The 22,502-nt window shown below is 39.0% G+C and overlaps 1 protein-coding gene across 1 annotated transcript in view; it reads left to right on the top strand.

The window, feature by feature from the left end:
- Positions 1-22,502, top strand: part of LOC136863952 (26S proteasome regulatory subunit 4) — a 139,681-nt gene that overhangs the window by 28,103 nt on the left and 89,076 nt on the right. The window contains exons 3-4 of the mRNA XM_067140402.2: positions 11,288-11,412; positions 17,127-17,312. Coding sequence (XP_066996503.1) covers positions 11,288-11,412; positions 17,127-17,312 — 311 coding nt within the window. The remainder of the gene's footprint in view (positions 1-11,287; positions 11,413-17,126; positions 17,313-22,502) is intronic.

Here is a 22,502-nt window from a genome sequence, read left to right as displayed (position 1 = left end):
GACACAAAACATTTGTCTTCTCATTTCCTTTCAAGATGCTAACCATGTTTGAAACTTAATTTACATTCCATTCAGTCTGAGCATTGTTCAGCTAAATTATTTCAGGAGGGTCACCATTGAAAGTTTCTTTGAATAGGCCTGCTCAGTTAGTGATTTGCTGACGGTAGATAGTGAGCTAAACTATCTCAATTCGGGAGATAGTAGGTTCGAACCCCACTGTCGGCAGCCCTGAAAATGGTTTTCCGTGGTTTCCCATTTTCACCCCAGGCAAATGCTGGGGCTGTACCTTAATTAAGGCCACAGCCGCTTCCTTCCCACTCCTATCCCTTTCCTGTACCATCGTCACCATAAGACCTAGCTGTGTCGGTGCGACGTAAAGCAACTAGCAAAAAAAAACCTATCTCACACTGAGCTCAATAGCTGCAGTCGCTTATGTGCGGCCAGTATCCAGTATTCGGGAGATAGTGGGTTCGAACCCCACTGTCGGGAGCCCTGAAGATGGTTTTCTGTGGTTTCCCATTTTTACACCAGGCAAATGCTGGGGCTGTACCTTAATTAAGGCCACAGCCGCTTCCTTCCCAGTACTAGCCCTTTCCTACCCCATCGTCGCCATGAGACTTATCTGTGTCGGTGCGATGTAAAGCCAATAGAAAAAAACTATCTCAGTCATGAAAGACTTAACATATAGTTCCCTGTGACTGAAGACTGATTTTGGAAAATAATTACAGTATAGATTTTATCAAAAATTTGACTCTTGAGACTTACTAATCGTTATTGAGAAAGCTAATCCTATTGAGAACTGTATTTGTTAAAATTAACAAGACATGTGCATGAGGGGGGAATAAATGTTATTGTGGTTATGTTGAAAGTTTCTGTAGTAAAATAATTTATAACAGTTGCCTCTGTTGTACTACCCCATAATTAGAGGCTGGTAAATTTCATAGCGACGTGATTATATCACCTTTCTTCATTCTCAGTTTTAATGTGGAACATCCCGGTTGAAGTTCGACTGAAAGAAATTCTTCTGGGTAAGCAAGTTTAACTTCCCTGGGTTTCCTTATAATATTGTGTACAATTTTGTAGACTGTCTCATTCCTAGGTAAACCTTGAAGAACACTCTTGATTGTTTCTGTTGATTTCTTGTTGGCAACAATAGGAATCACACTTCCTTTAACACTTTGCAGACCGGGTTCTCATCACACTGCTCAACCCCTGCGCCTGGCCATTATTCTGTGTAACTTATTGCTACAGTGCGTGCACATTAACAAATGAGTCTAGCTTCACTCTCGTTGTACTGATTATGGTGAAATTTACTGAAGATCTTTGGTAAGAGTCCTAATGTTTCCTGGTGTGGTAGGCTGTGTAGCAATGACATCTCTGAAGGGGCACACAGCAACTTGTGAGAGGATCAGTTGACCATTAGTCTTTCCAACATGACTTTTTCCCTGTTCCATCAATATAAACAAAGCAAAAGAATTTCGCACCTCACTACTAGTTACATCAGTCCACTTCATGCTCTTAGTGGATATTTTGTGTGATGAAGCAGTTTGCTGGTGATCTGTTATGCCAGGAACTCCTGGGAAATTCTCTAAAGTCAGTAAATTATTATTTTATTTTCTACCCATTCATCAGAAGAAATAGACATATCACTTCAATTTACAACCACATCACTTTCAGCCTCGTTTTCGGCCACCACTACTTCACGTTATTTTGGAGGGTATACATCAATATTATCACCTGAGACATTTTTGTCAGAATAGCTTTCAACATCAAACATCACTGGGGCAATCCTAATATTTATCCGCATATAATTCATGAAAAATCTCGTCTGAGTCTAAGCTCGTGTTCAGTCTGGGAAGCACCATCTTACCCACCACATGGCTTTTTGAACGATGTAAACGTGTGGTCAGAAAACTTAGCAAATGAATCATAAAACAAAACAGAAGAAGAACATAAAGCAAAGCTAGCATGGAATAAACAAAAGCTTCAGTACCGAGATTCTAGTAACCTTGACCTCCAGCTACTTTCAGAAGTTTTGAGAGATGTCACTGAACGTACAAGTCTCGTGAAGACGAGTTTACTCGTCGCCCGTCCGCAACACTCGGCCAGCCAAACACGAATAAACTCGTCTCCCATCCGCAATGTGTTAAGCTGCTGAGCCATAACAGTAGTGAAGTTAGTGTCATTGTATAATGCTTTTAAATGGATCTTGAGTTTGCGGGTCGTATTTTGAAGGTATTGCAATCACCATTCCAGTCTTGCCTTCCCCTACTTCTAAAACCCTTATTGAAAATTCTCTCTCGGAATTCAGATCTCGTTAGCTGAATGGTCAGCGTACTTGCCTTCAGTTCAGAGGGTCCCGAGTTCGATTCCCAGCCGGGTCGGGGATTTTAATCGTTTCTGATTAATTCTTCTGGCTTGGGGACTGGGTGTTTGTGTCCATCCAATACTCGCCTCTTCATATTCACACAACATGCTACACTACCAACCACCACATAAACATGCAATAGTGATTACATCCCTCCATATAGGCTTGGCGGCAGGAAGGGTATCCAGCCGTAAAACAGGGCCAAATACACATGTGCAACATACTTCGCACCTGCGACCCCACACGTGTCTCTTGATTCTGCATTTTGTGTTGCCTTGTGCATCTGGTCTCTGCATGTGCATGTGTGGATGTGTTGTATGAATGACATCTCTGAAGGGGCACACAGCAACATTTGAGGGGATCAGTTGACCATTAGTCTTTCCAACATGACTTTTTCCCTGTTCCATCAATATAAACAAAGCATCTGTGTTTATTTTTTTGGTATGTTACGGATGTAACCTTCAGTTTTTCTGTTATGGTTGTTTATTTGATTACCTTGTCTCAGCTCCTGGCTGATTTAGCCGTTTTATTTTTATATTTCGGGATGTTATTCTATTTCTTACATATCATCATTGACTATGTTTATTTCACTTCTGTAGCTATGGCAATGTTCCCTTTTTCTTCCTCCCTATAACCTCTTTGTGTTCTGTGTGATAATTCTTTTCTGAGAGAGGCTAATCTTTGGAGATTGTTGATGTCTTGGGGATTGAAGTTTGGCCTCGTTTCATTCTGGAGCGGTTGCAATTACCTTTTGGGTTTAATTGCCGATATATATATATTGTACCGGTTGGGGCCACTGACACTAGCTTGAAGAGCATGGAATATTTCTAAAGGGGTGGTACATAAGCATTGGAGTTGGTACAGAAAGGGGTATTAGTTCATTGAATTTATATTCCTTTGAAAATTTGGTTTTATTGTTCATTGGAAACAAATTCATATCCTTTTGTACAAGTTGAGTTGAAGCGTTGTAGCAGGCTGGAGTCTCCGGACTCCGGGATTGTTACTGAGCATGGTCTGGACAGGAACCATGCCCCTCCTGGATGTGAAGTTCTCGACGTTCTAGAATTTCTGGAGGATCTGGATGTTCCCGTTTTTCTAGGTGCACACGTTGTGGGGTTCGATCTCGCACGATAATACAGTGGAACCTTAGATTGCGAGCATAATTCGTTCCGGCAACATGCTTGTAATCCAAAGCGCTCGTATATCAAAGCAAGTTTTCCCATAAGAAACAATTGAAACGCGGATGATTCGTCCACAACACAAAAAATATTTGCATACCATTTGTAACTCAAAATATAACGTAAAACAAATTAAAGTGCACTTTTCCTTACATCAGAATCATTGTTGGTGTGAGGGAGACAGATGACATGAGAAGAGTTACTGTGTAGCATGAATTTTACAAAGGGAATCACTGCTATTTTTTTATATCTGTTGGCTCACTGGAATTGTTTTCATTTCTTGCATCTTCAACGAGGAACCTGTCCAATGACTGTAGCTTTTGCCTCTTTTTGAGGATTTCACGAAAATGTGACATTGCCTGTCACTGAACTGATTCATCGCTCGCACTGCTACAGCCTTATTCAGGTGGTGTTATTCTACAAAATTTTGCACCATTTCCCACATTTTGCACTTCTCCGAATCTCAGTTGAAGTGAGAGATTCTATTGACTTTTCCTCCTCATCTTCCCCGGACAAGATCTCCATAGCCTCCACCTGTTACTCACGATGCAGGTCCATCAGTTCGTTGGTGGTCATTTCCTGGCTATGTTCTTCCACAAGCTCTTGAATGTCCACGTCATTCACCTCCAGCCCCATAGTCTTCCCTAAGGACACAATTTCATCGACAATTGACGGCTCATTGTCACCAACAACCCCCTCAAAATCACATCCTAAAACACAGTCAGGCCACAGCTTTCCCGAAGCGGAAGTGAGAGTTCTCTTGGCGACTCCACCCCAGGCTTTATCGATGATCTGCAGGCAGTTCACGATGGGGAAATGATTTCTTCCAAACTCTCGGAGGATAAGGTTTGTTTCTTCGGTCACTTCAAAGCATCACTGAAATAGTGCTTTGGTGTACGGCTTCTTGAAGTTCGAAATGACTTGCTGATCCATAGGCTGGAGTAGTGTTGGGAGGAAGGAACTTAACCTTAAAGGAACTTAAATTCCTCCAGTAAGGAAGGCCTGGAGGATGAGCAGGAGCATTGTTCATAACTAGCAAGACTTTAAGTGGCAGATTATTTTCTGAAAGGTATTTCTTCACTACAGGACCAAAGACGTCGTTCATCCATTCAACAAATGAACAGGGGAGGGGAAATCTTAGGCACACGTGATGCTCGTATTGCGGAACCTCACTCGCTTATCAAGTTACAACTTATTTAAAATGTTTGCTCGTCTTGCAAAACACTCGTAGACCAAGTTACTCGCATACCGAGGTTTCACTGTACTGAGAGGTGAGGCATCACGCGCACACAAGTCCCCCGTATGACATTCAACCCACTTGTAGCACTGTTAAATAAATTAACATTGACCTTTAAATACTGCATTAATTCATTGCAAGTGGGATATGTCAAATGATAATAAAATCGACACTCGAATCTTGACTCAAACACCTCGTTGAATCACAAAGGTTCATAAATTATCACTTGAAAGTAAAATAATTAAACTGAATATCTGACCACACGTTGCATGTCAGCCGAATTGATACTTGGGAAAATTATGTACAATTTACAATGTCGAGTCCGCAACGTAAGCCCGCTGGCATTGGCACGACAGACTGGAATGTTCTGTTAGAGCACTAACCTTTATGAGCACTGTTCCTAAATTACTGACTTCGTCAAATTTATAATCAGAACACAATGTTGAGTGCAATATTCACAGTACATGTAAGTTCAGGATATGTTAGCAAGTCCGTGATAAATTAAGGAAATTTAATGGCACTCGGAAATGTCCTATACCGACTGTAAATAATTGTCAAAATTATGTGCACTTGAAGACTTGGTCAGCACTGTCTTTGAATAATTATCAAAATTAAACTGCGCTCGAAGAGAGTCTAACACTGTTCGTGAATAATTATTATGAAGTAGAAATTATAAGTTCAAATGTGGCACTGAAAAAATTGTATGTTATCTCGGAACTTCACAAGAGGAAAACACAAATTAAAATATGGCATTAGTATTCTGTTTCCACAGTCTGTTACGAAGACACAAGTTCAAATGGAGCACTCAGAAATATTCTAAGTTCCCACAGCTGTTAGGAAACACAAGTTCAAATGTAGCACTTAGAAAAATAACAACACGTACAAGAAAAAATTCTATGTTCCTTCTGTTTGTTACTAAAACACAAGTCCTAATATCACACTTGACGAAAAATACTAAGTTCCGCTTTCACCGGAACCAAGCACTGGAGATGCAGAGTATCGTCCGGACATAGGTTTGGTCTGTTACATTTTACAGAGCTCCACCCGTCACCCGTATCGTAGAGACGGTGGAGTATTACTGACTCTGTGTAGCCTGGATTGCCCTACTTCTATACCTGGAGCCAACGAAGCATCTCAAAATGTGGGTAATATCCACCTCTATAACTCCCAAAGTACGTGGTGGATTTGCTCGAGAATTTGGTTATTTGCATCTGTTATGATGGCCTCTATGTTGGCAGTGCAAAAATAACGTCTTAATCCCAAATAGACTTTTGCACGTGGGTCAGAACATTACCATATATGGTCACACCTCGCTGCATGAAGCCAGCTCGAGGCGGCTACATCACGGCTCCGCACGTCAGCGAGTTCGGCGGGCTTGCCTATCCTCCTCCTCACGCGAAGTTTGACATTTATACTTCAAACTTGTTTCACGTAGCGGTGTTTCTGGTACAATATGTTATGGTGATTATTGTGCAATGCACGGTTGATTTAGTGAGGAACATGGTTGCTCAGCACCAGTCATGCTTACGTGTAACAAAGCTAGTTTTCACGAGCAACACTATTATTAATCATAATATTCTTTGATTGAGGTTCCACTTTCACGAAAGAATTTTTTTTTTTTTTTTTTTTTTTTGACAAATTCAGTGTACCATTGGTTGGCATTGTACGAATCTATTGATATTATCTTTCCTTACGTACCTATAAAAAAATGAGATAAGTGAAGAAGTTGATCAGATTATTCCTGAGGAAGTAAAAGACTCCTATGCATTTTAAAAGAAAATAGCCTCCAAGAATATGTACGTGAGTAACATTTTTCCTTATGTACCCTTTTGTTACGCGCCCATCTCATATCTGCTTCAGCCAATTTTATGATAATAAACCCTAATCTATTTTAACCTATTTCTGTCTTGGGTTCTGACCTTTTATGCTTTATTCATTTGTATAAGAGGCCCGGGTTCAGTTCCTGGCTGTCTTGCCAAATTCGACCGGTCCACAATTAATGTCCTCATTAGCAAAGGACATTATACATTTTTCTTACGTGTGATTAAATTTCCTAAATATCTTTCATGACCAATCCAGCTGACAGCAGTTGTTGGTGACCAAGAAAGGGCAATGAAATGATTTATGCCTGTGAGTCTTGTGTTTCCAAGATATGTGTAGGAACACACACAGAAGTCTGATGATTAGCGTCGCAAGCACAAGGAGTGCACCAGCCTTCGTACTCGCCACTGCAACTAGTCATTCACCCCCGCGTACCTTAAGTCTAAGAACAAATGGAAATGAGAAGGGATTGGAAGCAACAGTTAAGTAACATTCCGCTTTAGTACAGAATTATCCTACCGAGTAGTTCTGTGCGAGAAAAATGCCGAAAGTGTGTGTCTTTTTTTTTTTTTACAATTTGCTTTACACCTCACCGACACAGGTAGGTCTTAGGCAACGATGGGATATCAAAGGGCTAGGAGAGGGAAGTGACTGTGGCCTTAATTAAGTTACAGCCCCAGCATCTGCCTGGTATGAAAATGGGAAGCCGCCGGGCTGAGTGGCTCAGACGGTTGAGGCACTGGCCTTCTGTACTCAACATGGCAAGTTTGATCCCGGCTCAGTTGGTATTGGAAGGTGCTCAAATACATCAGCCTCGCACGAAAAAGAACTCCTGCGGGACAAAATTCCGATACCTACCTCTGTGGCTCCAAAATCCGAAAAAGTAAGTGGTGGGATGTAAAGCCAATAACATTATTATTGTTAGTGTTATTATTAAAATGGGAAACCATGTAGAACCATCTTCAGGGCACCCGACAGTGGGGTTTGAACCCACTATCTCCAATGCAAGCTGATAGCTACGTGACCCAAACCGCACACACACTTGTTTGGTATCACAAAGTGTATTTTCAGTTCAGCTAGTGAATGAATTTGAACACGTGTCTACAACACATAAGCGTGTTTTATTTTGTAAATTGTGCATTGTTAAAGTGAGTGCAGAAAGAAAGCACATTAAACAAAAAAAATTCCATCTGAATGCTGTAACGAGTGTGAAGAACAAGTGTTCCTGAGTTCTTCATAGGCATATTTATATAGGCCAACACTTCCAAGTAAATTAGGACAATTTTTTCTGTAAAGACAAGAGCTGAACAGTGAAGACAGCAGGGATGTACAGTATTAGTTGCAAACCCATTGTTGCAGTGTCACCAGATTTCAGTTTGGTCAAATATTTCTTTTTTTTTTTTTTTTTTTACTTATTTTAACATTTTTTCATACATTTGAGGGCATTTTATTGATCATTTTCCATGATTTTTTAGGTCAGTAATAATAATAATAATAATAATAATAATACATACCCCGACCTGGCAGGAGCTGGACAAGGGGAAAAGAAAATTAATAATAATAATAATAATAATAAATGTCTCATGCAGTTTAAATAAATCGTTGGATTATACAACTGTATGGTAGGGGTTTATAGAAGTCATTATGAATGCAATTAAGTCTGAATCACCCAAATGGTTGGCTCATTTTGAATTAAAGCACTGGATCATTGTCATCACTAAACATGAACTGTGAACATACTTATTTTCCAACTTTATGAACAATGATGTCGTGGCGCTTGTAATATATATATATATTTGCTATGGGTTTTATATTGCACCGATTCATGGCGGCGATGGGATGGGCCTGGAAAGGAAACAACTGTTGCCTTAGTATCTGCCTGCCTACTGTGAAAAAAGGGGAACCATCTTCAAGACTGCAGACATTTGGGTTCGAAGCCACCATTGCCCGAGTGCAACCCTGCAGATACTTGATCAAACTGAGTAGCCAACTTGCTGGGTGTTTTGTAATACAAGTGGGAAATAAAATTAAATGTATTCATACATAATCATTGGGATTTTACAGATTGAAATTGTTGAATTTGAAGTCTTCAATAATATTTCACCCATATATCATGAATGACTTTGGACATAATATAGTATAGGCACTGAAGTTTGTACATCTGATTCCATCATATCATATGAATGAGTTACCATGACATCACAAAATCACATACTTCTGTACTGGAGGGCATGTTTACAAATTATAAATAGGGTAGGAGAGAACTTAACATATATTTTGTCGGCTCTGATGAGAAAATGTTTCTGAAATACAAAATTTTCATTGAAACCTCCGTTGGTGGAAATGGAGGCTTAACCAAAACTGTTGGATCTTTTACAACATGTGAATGTAAATCTTGGGCTATCAATGCGTTCTTGCATGGGAACTCGAATTTTCCATGTTCTAGGTAGAATAAACTGTCGTTAGAATTTCACAATCATTACTACGATCTCCTACATAATGTTATGATCTATGAAAGGATGAGGTAACTTCAGCCCCCTTCAGTTAGACACTCCTTTGTTCTGTTATTGATGTGGTGTTCCATTCATTGAAGTAGAAGCACACATTGGTGGTGGATAGCCTCTTTAAATATTAGCTATTGTTATTTTTCCCATATTCTCCTCTCCCTTTTTGATGTGCAGTGTAGTTAACGTGCATCATTTACACAGGTGGCCTCTGAGAAACTACTTCCTTTAAGCTCCCTAACTAGAACAGTGACTGAAACTGTGTGCATTCCAGGGAATTGGTTCTTCAAGGAAGGATATTCCAGACTTCAAGCCCATTGCACAGAAAATACAAGAAAGTTCTTCACCATGGAAAGGAGTTTATCTACTATTCAGATTCCAGATTGAATAAAAAATTATTTAGTTCTTGAAGACAGGGAAGTAATGTGTTCCCAGCAATGGAACTTTATAAGAAAGAATACATTCTACAGACTACATTGGAAGAATGAGATAGGGAGAGTACCGGCATGTGTGAGTAGGCTGAAGTTTCAGTAGGATATGGCTCCTATCACTGTTTAGACAGGGTTTTAAATCACTCGGTTCCCTCACCAGTATTCCGTGTATACATTGACATGTAAACTGAACAATAGATGATAACATTAACATATATATACCATATTTCACTGCAAAATAGTCGCATTTTTCATACAAAAATTTTCAAAAAAAGTAGTGCAACCATTACGCGAAGAATTTTTTGAATACCAGTATTTGTATTACTGAAAATGTTAATTTGTAATTAAATTGTGTTTGGTACAAATTTAAGGTGCATGTAAAACTCGCATATATACCTCAAAATAATTAAAATTGTCCAAATCAAAATTCATCATTTATTCGCAACAGTTTGGCGAATGTATCTCTGATCTGAAAATAAAAATGAACTTAAGTTGTCATTGATATGAGCATTACACTTGCAAGAAATGATTGCATTGTTGTGAAATACGGACTTACCTGTAAGCAATTTACTCCAAATCTTCTGTGTTGCTATCACTGGTTTCGATATCTAATGCGCCGTTCTTGCTGCTTCTCATATCAGTATCCGATTCTTTTGCCACACTGAGTTACCTTCAGATCAGTCTAGTGCTTTCAAAATCTTGGAGACTAGTTCAGATGGTATAAGGTTCCAACTCTTCATTACCCACGAGCATAACTATTCCAAGGATGGATGCCTAATATTGCCAGTGGCTGTTCGCCAGTCATCATCCACTCATGAAATTGACGTAAGGGGTCTTTAAATGGTCTGTTAATACGTATATCCAGTGGCTGCAAAGTAGATGATAAGCCACCAGGAATGACTACCTGTCGTGTTTTATTTTTATTGAGAAGTTGGTTCACTTCGTTCACGAGGTGACCTCAGGAACTATCCGAAACAAGCACAGCCGGCTGTTTTGGTAGTGCACTGGGTCTTTTATCCCACACAGTTTTAACCCAGTCCAGCATGAAATTCTACAAAGCTGAAAACCAGAAACGAGCTCTTCAGGTGCTGACAAGGAATTGAATTAGAAGAACTGGGATTGATGAGGAGAGAACCTATCTGTGTAAAGATGGCATTGTATGAGGTTGTGGACTTTGGCCTTTTCCTTTTTTGTTTTCATGTTTAGTCGTCTCTACCTTCTCTTGCTCCCTGTTTGTACAGTAGCCTGTCAATGTACTTGTCCTGGTACGTGTTTTTATGCAAATTCCTATCTTTCTATATATGGCTTTATTTGTTGTTGCACCGGGCGAGTTGGCCGTGCGCGTAGAGGCGCGCGGCTGTGAGCTTGCATCCGGGAGATAGTAGGTTCGAATCCCACTATCGGCAGCCCTGAAGATGGTTTTCCGTGGTTTCCCATTTTCACACCAGGCAAATGCTGGGGCTGTACCTTAATTAAGGCCACGGCCGCTTCCTTCCAACTCCTAAGCCTTTCCCATCCCATCGTCGCCATAAGACCTATCTGTGTCGGTGCGACGTAAAGCCCCTAGCAAAAAAAAAAAAATTTGTTGTTGCTGTTGTTGTTCCTTGTTCCTTTCCACAATCCTTACATGATGTATATTTCAGTGTCTGCAGGTTATAGATTTAGTTTTTATTTCTTTGCTCTAGTATTCTCTATTTGTTAACACACTGATTAGTTTTAATGTGTGTTTATGCTATTTTAAATTTCAGTTACACCTCATGCACGTTGCCGTTTGAAGTTACTGAAGCTAGAGAGAATCAAAGATTATCTCCTCATGGAGGAGGAATTCATCCGAAATCAAGAGCGCCTTAAACCTCAGGAAGAGAAAATTGAAGTGAGTGGTGAATTCTCAGATAAAAAAATGTTCACTAGATTCGTACTTTTATGCCTAGGTGTTGACTGAATATTTCTGGATGTCAGAGGTAAACTATCATAAGTGACATTTCACTAAATTTACAGGAGAGCAGAAAGAAGCTGCTGAGGCACTTGTTTTACTACCTTTAAGGCAAGTCAAATTTTGTCACCTTCCCAGAAAACCCACTCAACTAAAAACGTTTGCTCCTCTGTAGTAAGCATCGTAACCCACTCTACTCATTTGACATGATGTTCACACGAGTGTTGACCGGGTCTTCAAACCAAATGACGAGATATTCACGCGCCGCACTGAGTCGTATGTACTAGCTTATATTTTGACCACTCATGCAAGGGTTTCCTTTTTGCAAACTTCTGTGAATAGAACAGGTCTACCGGGCAAGTTGGCTGTGCAGTTAGGGGCGCACAGCTGAGAGCTTGTATTCGGGAACCCCACTGTTGACAGCCCTGAAGATTATTTTCCGTGGTTTCCCATTTTCGCACCATGCAAATGCTGCCTGTAACTTCATTAAGGCCACGGCTGCTTCCTTCCCACTCCTAGGCCTTTCCTGTCCCATCCCCACCATAAGACCTATCTGTGTCTGTGTGACATAAGGGAAATTGTGTGTGTGAATAGAACAGGAATGTGGCTTGTTTACAGCTCTCCTAAGAACTTGTACCGTAATTTATTGCCCATTTGTAGCCACTGAAACCACAAACATTTCATTAGGTGTCAGTCTGTCTGTCTCCTAGCGATAGCTCTGAGTGTAGTAAAGGCCATTGACAGCAATACTATTGCTGAGTTAAAAGAAAGTGTTTGACATTGATTTGGAGGACAATTATGGTGAATATGATAATATTGAAGAATATAAGTGAAAGTGACACTTCATCTGATATGAATAACTGCAAAATCATACCTAAAGCCCCATGTGTGAAAGCAAAACATAGTGACTGTGTGTGAATTAGTAATAGTGATAACCAACCAATTAATCATCACTTTACAGGCTCTCCAGGGGTGTCAGAAGAACTGAGAGACAAATATTTAGATAATTCTGTATCGGAGTTGTATGCATTTTGGAGTTTATGGACCCACTGTTTTCTCACGTTGTGCAGGAAACAAATATTAGGAACCAGATATGAAAGAACAGACAGTGGCAAGTGTTTGACTGATGAGGATGAAATTAAGGCATACTTTGCCCTCTGCATTCTGATGTCCCAGGTTTGTAAGCCTCGTATCCAGTTACATTAAAACCTCGTTAATTCAAAGTCGTTGGGATGCAAAAATCGGACTTCGAATTGCGTGATTTCGAATTAACCGCCACTAACTCTAAATTCAGAAATGCCAACCCCTGCTGCACCACAAAATATTCTGATTCACAGTTAAACCTTTCAAATGCTGTGGGGGAAAAAGAATTCCTATATGTATCCAACAAGGTGCATTTATTGAAATAATGCTCTTGGATAATGCCATACACTGTCAAACGTAACCTCACACCTGGGAAAAATAAAACACGATTCAAAGATGGTATGGTAATCTACTGTATAGGCACGATGGAATTTAAGCAAATGGGTTATGACCTACTTGATACAAGTGCAATATAAAGCACTTGCACATAGGAGCCAACAAGACTGTCCAAATTGGTAACACGACACCAACAAAACAAACTTTAAAAACCCATATATATATTTAACACAGATATCAAGAATAATAAATAACTTTGTACAGTACCTGAATAGTTCACAAATGTTTAATGGTCCAGTTGGGCCTTTTTTTTTTTGTCACACATTAGGCTTATTGCATTTTAAAGAAAGAATGTATGAGAGGTTGCTTCTTTTTTTTTTAATCACTAGCTATGAACTGCCATAGCCTTAATTGTTGCATCGTCAGCATCACTTGCACTTATAACAGAATCCAACACGCCTAGAACGGCAAGTACATCATTTTTGACAGAATAGTTGCCGCCTGTGCTGTATCTTCGTCGTGTTCAACATCAGCTGTAGCTGCATGGTGTCGTGATCACAGCTGATCGTCATGGCGGGATCCCGCTCTTCTGAAGTAATCTCCGCATGGTCTGTGGCAATGTATTTGGAGAAAGCCATACCGACATCGGACTTTTGCCTAATTCCTCCCATTCATCTTCATTGTCTTCTCCTTCATTTAACGAACCAAAATCACACTTGACCAAGTAGTTCTTGATTGTCGATGAAGGAATATCATCCTAGGCAACTGCCACACTCCGCATTGCATCAGTCACGTTCCACTTGCGTATTTCTCCCGCCGGAATATTTCTAGAACTTCACGGAGAAAGTAACGCACCAGTCGCTTTCTGTAGGCACGTTTCACAAATGAAATTGTACCTTGATCTAGGGGCTGCAAGTAGCTCGTAGGAATTTTTAGACGACTTGTACTTGCACGGGAAGTGCCTGATGCCCTTAAAACATCGTGGCTTCTCGAATTTGCCTATGAGGAGGGGAGGAAGTCTCTCGCTTCCATCCGCATTGCTACACAGGAGGACTGTGATCCTATCCTTGTAGGATTACCCGCCATGGCACTTCTCTCCCTTAAAACCATAAGTCCGTTTGGGCTCAGCATTAAAAAACAATGCAGTCTCATCAGCATTGAAGATATTGTTCGGTGCATACGAATTGATTATGTGAGCCATGCTTTCTTGCCAACTGTCTGCATCGCTAGTGTTCACTGATTCTGCTTCTCTGCACACTGCCTGCCACGTGATATTGTGCCGTTCCTTAAAACGCTGAATCCTCCCGTTTGAACACTGAAACTCAAGCCTCATCTTTAGCGCCAGCTCATTCATCTTCCCCTTAATAATCGCGCCATCAACAGGGATATTATTCGCCCAAACGTGCAGAAACCACTCGATCAGGTGTACTTCCAAATCAGAGTGTTTAGCTCCTCGAATGCGCATTTGCGTTGCTGTATTTACACCCTGCATTTCTGGAGCTTCTATGCTCTCATGATTTTTTAAAATCGTGAAAGTGTGGACACAGGAATTCCAAAGCTTTTAGCTATTTCAGTTTTCGTTTTTCGTCCTTTGTCAACCTCCCTTATAATTTTCACTTTCTCGTTGAGTGTCTTGGAAGAATACTGACGCTTAGCCATCTCGCAACACAAAAAAGGAATACACGTGCCCTAACTTAAAATACCGTAACAATAAACTAAAACACAGAATTAATAAAATATAACAACTTTGAAGTTTATAACTGCACACTAAAACTTTAAATAAAACGAGTAACTACAAGAATACAAAAGAACTATGATTTCACTAGAACTTGGCAACTCTGAAGCACGCTGTAGACACACCAAAGTGAAAGTGCAGAAAGATACGCCTGGGCGTTCCGGAAGACACGTTCTATCATTAAGTGGAGAATTTTTTATTCAAATTACATTGTAAAATATTATTTTTAACAAAATGAAGGACAATTTTGAATTAAAAGAGTGAATTTCAATACTGGGACTGCTGTAGCCGGGTAGGAGCAAATATGGTTCATCTCCACTTTCTTCAGTCTTTCCACTACTCCTCCTCCAGCACTGTGTCCCAGTCCAGATTTCTTTCTATAGTACTGCGTTGGATTGTATCCTTCCATCTCAGTCGTGGTCATCCACAGCCTCTCCATCATCGCATTTGCATTTCCATTTCCATCACCTTTTTTGGCATTATTTTGTCACTCATTCGCTTTGTGTGCCCAAACCATCTTAGTCAGCTCTTCTCTAATCTACAATTCATTTTTTCCACTCCTATTTCTTCCCAGATTTTCTCATTCCGTATTTTCTCTCTTCTATTCTTCTGTATCATACTCCTCAAGAACTTCATTTCAGCTGCCGGTATTCAACTACCATCCTTCTTTGTCTTTGTCCAAGTTTCTGCTCCGTATGTTGTTATGGGTATGTAATACATCTTGTACATAGTTTCCTTTGCTTCCATTGGGACATCTTTGTCCCATAACATGTTTCTTACACTATGATAGAAACAACTTTCAGCTTTAATCCTCTTACTAATCTCAGCATCCAGTCGAGTATGTATTTTGAATTAAACAATTTAAATAACATGCAGAACCGTACCTCGTGTTTCCGGGAACAAGAGATTCTTCGAATTAGGCGGCATTTTGAATTAACCGATTTCAAATTATCGAGGTTCTACTGTACAGTATATTGGAGCAAAGGTAAATATATAGAGACCCCAAAAATTGTGAAGTACCAGGCAGTTAGGGGTGCGCTGCTGTGAGCTTGCATCGAAGAGATAGTTAGTTCGAACCCCATTGTCGGTAGCCCTAAAGACGGTTTTCTGTGGGTTCCCATTTTTTCATTAGACAAATGCCGGGAATGTACCTTAAGGCCACTACTGCTTCCTTCCCACTCTTAGGCCTTTCCTATCCCATCGTCATGATAAGACCTCTCTGTTACAAGTAACTATTCTCATTTTGGTTCCGTATTGAAGATGACGTATATCACAAATATTATTATAATATTTATAGATCCACCTGTTCAGTACAATACAATACAATCCACTATTTCATGTGGTTAAAATTTATACATAATGCATAAAAGTCCTAGGTACATGTTTCACCCTTTTTTTACGGGCATCATCAGCCTATATCAATCTTAAAAATTAATGGATACGGGATCTTTCTAATCTTATAAACTATAGAGTAAAATGTTGGACAATGATCTCATAAAATGTTGTACTGTAACATCTAAAATAGGAATATTCCACAGAAAGTATGTTAAACAATAATGTGAATTAACAGTTTTGGTTTTAAACGCTCAAATATTCAAAATATCCCTGTTGTAGATGTTATAGTACAACATTTAATGAGATCATTGTCCAACATTTTACTCTATAGTTTATAAGAGTAGAAAGATCCTGTATCCATTAATTTTTAAGATTGATATAGGCTGGTGATGCCCTTAAAAAAAAAAAAAAATAATAATAATTGTGATATAAGACCTATCTGTGTTGGTGCGACATAAAGCCAGTTGTAAATTAAGAAAGTCAAGTTGATCCCACTGAATTTTGCAGAATAACTAAAAAGCTTATCCATGGCAGTACAAACGCAATTGCACTGTAAGAAGTCTTCATGATCTTGACCCTTCTATCTACTGCTGTTCACAACTGATAATGGCAAGAGTCAGTTCCTACCCTCACTACTGGGCATTACTGACTTGCTCTCTCAAGGGACAGAAATGACTTTCAGAGACCCTCTTCGGGATTGATATTGTCCATCAGTGGTTATTTTTAATCTGCTCTCAGTTGTATTAATAAGATGCAATCATTTGCTGAAGTTGTTTTGTTAGATATTGACTATGAACATTCAGGGTGCACATTATAGATGAGCAAATGCAGTAATTGTAATGAACCCTTTGAAATTGTGGGCATAAATCAACCTTGGGATATGATGGGATTTATGTTGCCTAGGAGGCTAATGAGCATGGTTATAGAAGGTAGAACAAGCAAAGGTGATTAGACTCTGTATTTTATGAATTCATGATAAGATAGAGAACTAAAGTTTCACAATTCTAGTTACTAATAAATGTGCAGCATTCAATATAGATGTGTTTATTACTTATTGTTGCTGTTTATTTGTGATTTATGTGACAGGCTTTAAACTTGGTGTATTGTGATTAATAGAAATTAAAGATTTAAAAAAAAAATGACTGTCTGTTCTCTTGAATTTTAGGAGGAAAGATCCAAAGTAGATGACCTACGGGGTACTCCAATGTCTGTTGGTACTCTAGAGGAAATAATTGATGACAACCATGCAATTGTATCGACCTCGGTTGGCAGTGAACACTATGTTAGTATCTTGTCTTTTGTTGACAAAGACCAGCTGGAACCCGGATGCTCTGTTCTCCTGAATCATAAGGTTTGTTATACTCTTGTTTTATGTTCTTCCTACAGTCTTTGTGGCTTATACAGTAAGGCTTCCTTCATACTTTTTCAGGGACCTGAAACAAAAAGTGCAAGTATGAAAACCATGCAACTAAAAGTGTGCCTACAGTATATAGTAAAAAACAGTTGTATTGGATTAAAAATTATGTTTTTGGGGTAGTGTCACTATACAGTAAAATGCCAGTATAACAAAATTTTGGGGACCTCTGAAATTAGTTTGTTATACTGAAATAAGTCAGTTCTTAAGAACTCTCCTAGTATTATATCCGTTAGTTATTATTGTTTTTTAGGGACGGAACTACGAGGTCATCTGCCCTGTTATATCCGTTGCAGGATCTATATAACTTCAAAATACCATTATGAGTTACAGTATTGACAGATGTTTTCAGGAAATCTATTTTTACATTGTACCTGCAAGTCTACACATTGTTCCAGAACCTCATTTTTTGAAAAAGTATGTGATTTTCTTCTGAACAGGTCCAGACGCAAAAGCTCGTTCCAAGTAGCCACCAACCACTGCACGTGAATTTAAAACAGATTCTGGCACATCTCTTCGTGACGCAAGAAAATCTTGAAGGCTATGTGCTATGTTCGTTGCTTGCTGAAGAGTCGAGCTCTGTCGATCACAATAATTTTGGGGGTTGTCTTCCTCTTCCTCCTCATCACATGGATCTCTATCATTCATAATGTCCTCCACAATTTCCTCATTGGTGATTTCTTTGTGGACTATTACATCACTATCTACATTGATGTAGTCGGTAAGACTTACCATAGATGGCACATCCAATGTTGTACACAAACGCTTTGAATTCTCCTCGGTTTCCACATCATCCAACATTTCACTTTATGTGACGTTTTCTATAAAAACCACTCCAGCTTTTCTAAAGCAGTTTGTGATGATGTCTGCATTCAGGGATTTCCATGCAGCGTTAAACATCTGCATTGCTCCCAATTTGTTGATGTTAATTCGTGGCAACGTTGCACAGCATTCGTCGGACCACACTAGCTTGTACGCTTTACTGCATGAATTATACCCTGATCCAGCGGGTGCAGAATTGAAGTTGTATTTGGAGGCAAAAATAAAACTTTTACATGCTCCAAATGGCAAGGCACACAATTATGTGAAGAGCAGTTGTCCAATAATAGAAGAATTCTCCCCTTTTCGGCCTTCATCCAACGTTCCAAGTCCAATAACCACTCTTTTAATAGGACAGATGTCATCCATGCCTTAGAGTTGTGCCTGTATTCACAGGGCAGATGTTGCACCCCCTTGAAGCACCTTGGCTTCCCAAACTTTCCAATTATGAGAGGCTTCAGTTTGTCCGTTCCTGTGGAATTGGTGCACAAAAGAGCCGTGATACGTTCTTTTGGACGTTTGCCCCCAAAACACTTATTTCTCTTGAAATCAAGGGTTTTGTTCGGCATTATTTTATAAAATAACGCAGTTTCGTCTGCATTATAAATGTCTGCCAACAAATATTCCTTCAAGGCATCCGTTAGAGTCTCCAGCCGCATGAAGACGCAACTTCCTTTGGGGCATCATTAATTTCACCATTTATAATTTTGTGGGTTATGCCATATATCTCCCGGAACCTATGAAGCCAACCAGCTCTACCCATAAACTCAAATGACCCAAGCAAACGTGCGAAAGATCGCGCTCGCTCACATAACAGTGGGCCATTTATTGGAATGTTTTTACTCTTCATTTCCACAAACCACATATAGACGGCTTGGTCCACCTCCTTGTAGTTTTATCTTACTTTTCTGTTTTAAAAAAATAGAAAGTGTTGACGGGCTAATGCCATACTTCTTCGCTACTTCTCCTTTCTTTCCGCCTTTCTCTACTTCCGCAAGTATTTTACATTTTTCACTCGGCGAAAACTGCTGTCGCTTCTGCTTATCCATTTGCGATGATATGAACTTATTTATTTAACGAAATGCACACGAACTTTGCAAGTTTAATCCTTTGCCACTCAGCCTATATGCAGGGGTTTGCTCGAAGACACTCAGACTAATTTCTGTCATTTTCCAAACCAAATTACAAAAAAACAGCACCTAAACAGTTTAACACACATTAAAATAGGAAACTATGATCATTTCAGAAATGAATATACCTAGGACGTATTGTTATTGGTAAAGCCGAAAAAATTATTAAATTTTGAAAATAAATTTTTAAAAATAATTTTTGGTTTTCAATGACTGAAAAATCAGACATTATTGTGTCTTCTTTACTCTTAGATGTGAAAGAAAGAACATTTAATTCTGAATAATTTGATATCAATATGATGTGTGTGCTGCAATTCATTCATGAAGCATTGCACAAAGTTATTCACTGTACATGCAACGGTCATCGATGTCAGGTCCTCGCAGTCCGATGCACGATGAGCAGCTGTGACTGTGTCATTTCCCATGTAATGCGAATCACTTTCGGCAAAAGGAGGTCATTATTACTGTCTAAATCATCTGAAAATTCAAGGACATTGGCCTCATTCGGCCTTGAATATGACCTGGCCATTACGATAAAAAGACGATGCAAGCACGTGCAACAAAGGAGTTATGAAAAGGAGTAAAATTATAGTTTGTGAAGTACAGCGAACACACGATATACCAAAGAAGCGAAATATCTCTAAATTAAACTCATATCAAGATCAAATAGTTGTATTCATAAGCCAACCAAAACAGATCCACGCAATAACTTCAAATAACCACAACATAAACATTCACGGTCAACAGATTTCATTTGTCGAAAATAAAAATATTTTGTAGGGCTGGTGGATATATCTGTAGAGTAAAACGCAAATTCAACGCTTTAAGGTACCGTCACGATCAACTGTTACCATTTAACAGCCACGTAAATGACCAAAATCCCTAAATAGGACAGAGCCTCATGAGCTTTCTCGCCATAACATCTCGCGCCGATAGATCGGCGCGGTGAGTGCGAAAGGGTTAATGATATGACCTTAACAGAAACACGTTGCTTTGCGAATTAAATATGAAGAAGAAACATGCAATGCATGATGCGACAAAACCGTCACATTCATTGATGGATTAGAAACATCGTGATCCTACTTAGCCAATAGTGTGACGTCAAACATTGGTTGATGGGCGAAGCCTATTGGTTACACAAAGCGTAGCGTTCATTGCAGGATTGCAAACTTCTTGCTCCTACTCAGCTAATAGAGTGACGTCTTACGTTGGATGACGGGCGAAGCATATTGTTTAGACAAAAGCGATTGCCTTCTCGATCGCGTACGGTGCATGTATGGAAAGTGGGGATCATATCATCTGAATAACGAAATAATGTAACAAGAAAAATGTTGGTCATAAAACAGGATGAATTTTAGTTTTAATTTGAGAAAATATGGTCATATTGGTAAAGAAAAGAGCTTGGTTTTAATTTGTTAAACTGAAAGTACGAAATTTGTTAAAATGAAATATTTTAACACGCAACACAGGAAAAGGAAGGGACCAAAGAAAATTCGTTATTCTGAAAATTTCGTTATACTGGTGTTCGTTACAGTGGAATTCTACTGTACATCATACAAAATTCTGTATAAAACTACACAGCAAAAATCAGTTACTTTACACAGTTGTTTCCTGCAGCCACGGTTTAAACTGCACCCTCAAATCATTATAACTCTTCGATTATTTCATCAGACACATTATGATGCGTTACAAAATGTTTGATAGTTTCTAGGACACAAACCACCTCATAAGAACACTGGAGTGTTCGATGTCTGACCATCATCATCATCTTCCTCATTCAACTCGTGCTGAATGCCTTCAACAATTTTGCTGATGGTCATGTGTTCCATAGTAACGACATTCTTGTCAACATCCATGTATTCATCAAACATTGCCAGTGTTTCCAAACTGTCCCATTCTTCTTCTCCAGTGTGATCTTCATCGCCCGAGTCCCTTCACACTCGCCATATAGCACTTTACAAAAATCAAATTCACATGGTTAATTTTGACACTTGTGGACTGATTTGTACATTAAACTAATTATATTTCTCATTTATGTGGAGCTTTTATTACTTGAAAAGTGTTTGAAAATAGCAATTTGATAATGAATTCGCAGATTTTTTTTTCACCCCTCCGAATCATGACATTCAAAATTCAGGGTGTGGGTCTTATTCGCTGGCGAGTGATATTCGGAATTATACAGTAATTACCTGGCAACATCATCTCGCTTCTCATTGCTGCTTTCCTTCATAACTTTTAATATATTCAGTTTCTCAGCGATCGTAAATCACTATCTTTTCCTGCCACTCATTTTGTTGCGGTTCACACTAATTAATGATGTTTTAACGTTACCAGTGGTAATGGCTTGTTGAACATTGAACAGATCCAACAAGATCGCTGCTCAGGCAACCTATGGTTTCACCCTCTTAGTGTCAGGGGCTGGGTTGCAACAGAAGCCTCTGGAATGATGTTGATTACAATTTTTAAGAACTCCGATCAAGTTCATCTGAAACACAGTTCACTATTTGAAGTGCTGCCCTGATACAGTTGAGAAAGAAATGGACACTGATATGTTCTAGGGTGATAAACAAAAATTAATAAGATGAAGACACTAGTTAATAATCATTGCATAAGGCTATCATATAAATTTATTACCTAAGGGAGGTTGAATACCTCACAGTAAACACAGACGCTTGTCTAGGGCTTGACCAATAGGAGTCCGTCGACATGAAGAGTGAAAAGATGTTTTCCAAAATATCTTTGACTAGTTTCAAAAGTATCAATAATATCAAGATTGTTTGATACCAAAGTAACACGGGTTTACATGACTAAAATAATTGTGCAGCATATGAAAATCTGCTTATAATAGCAGTTGGCTAAATTGAAAATAACCTCAGATGGAGCGTGTGTAATTTTCACAAAGTCATACAACAAAAGGGAAACATTACTAGCTAATCCATCTATGGTTTTGAAAGATGATACCAAATAGAAGTATGTTACATTAAATGGACAAGGTAAACAGAGATGAGAGACCCAAATTACATAGTGATTGTACAAATTAAGTAATTGAAATAAAAGTTTCCTTCTTCAAATTTACAGAGATAAATAGTAGAGAATTACTCACAGAATATTAGAACACAGGATATAAAAATGTTAAGAAGTAAACTTAGAAATGAATGTACAAATCAACGGGTATACA

Source organism: Anabrus simplex, chromosome 2, assembly GCF_040414725.1.
Source record: "Anabrus simplex isolate iqAnaSimp1 chromosome 2, ASM4041472v1, whole genome shotgun sequence".
Taxonomy (NCBI): domain Eukaryota; kingdom Metazoa; phylum Arthropoda; class Insecta; order Orthoptera; family Tettigoniidae; genus Anabrus; species Anabrus simplex.
Note: the sequence above shows the minus strand (reverse complement) of the source record. Positions and strands in the feature narration are given on the sequence as shown.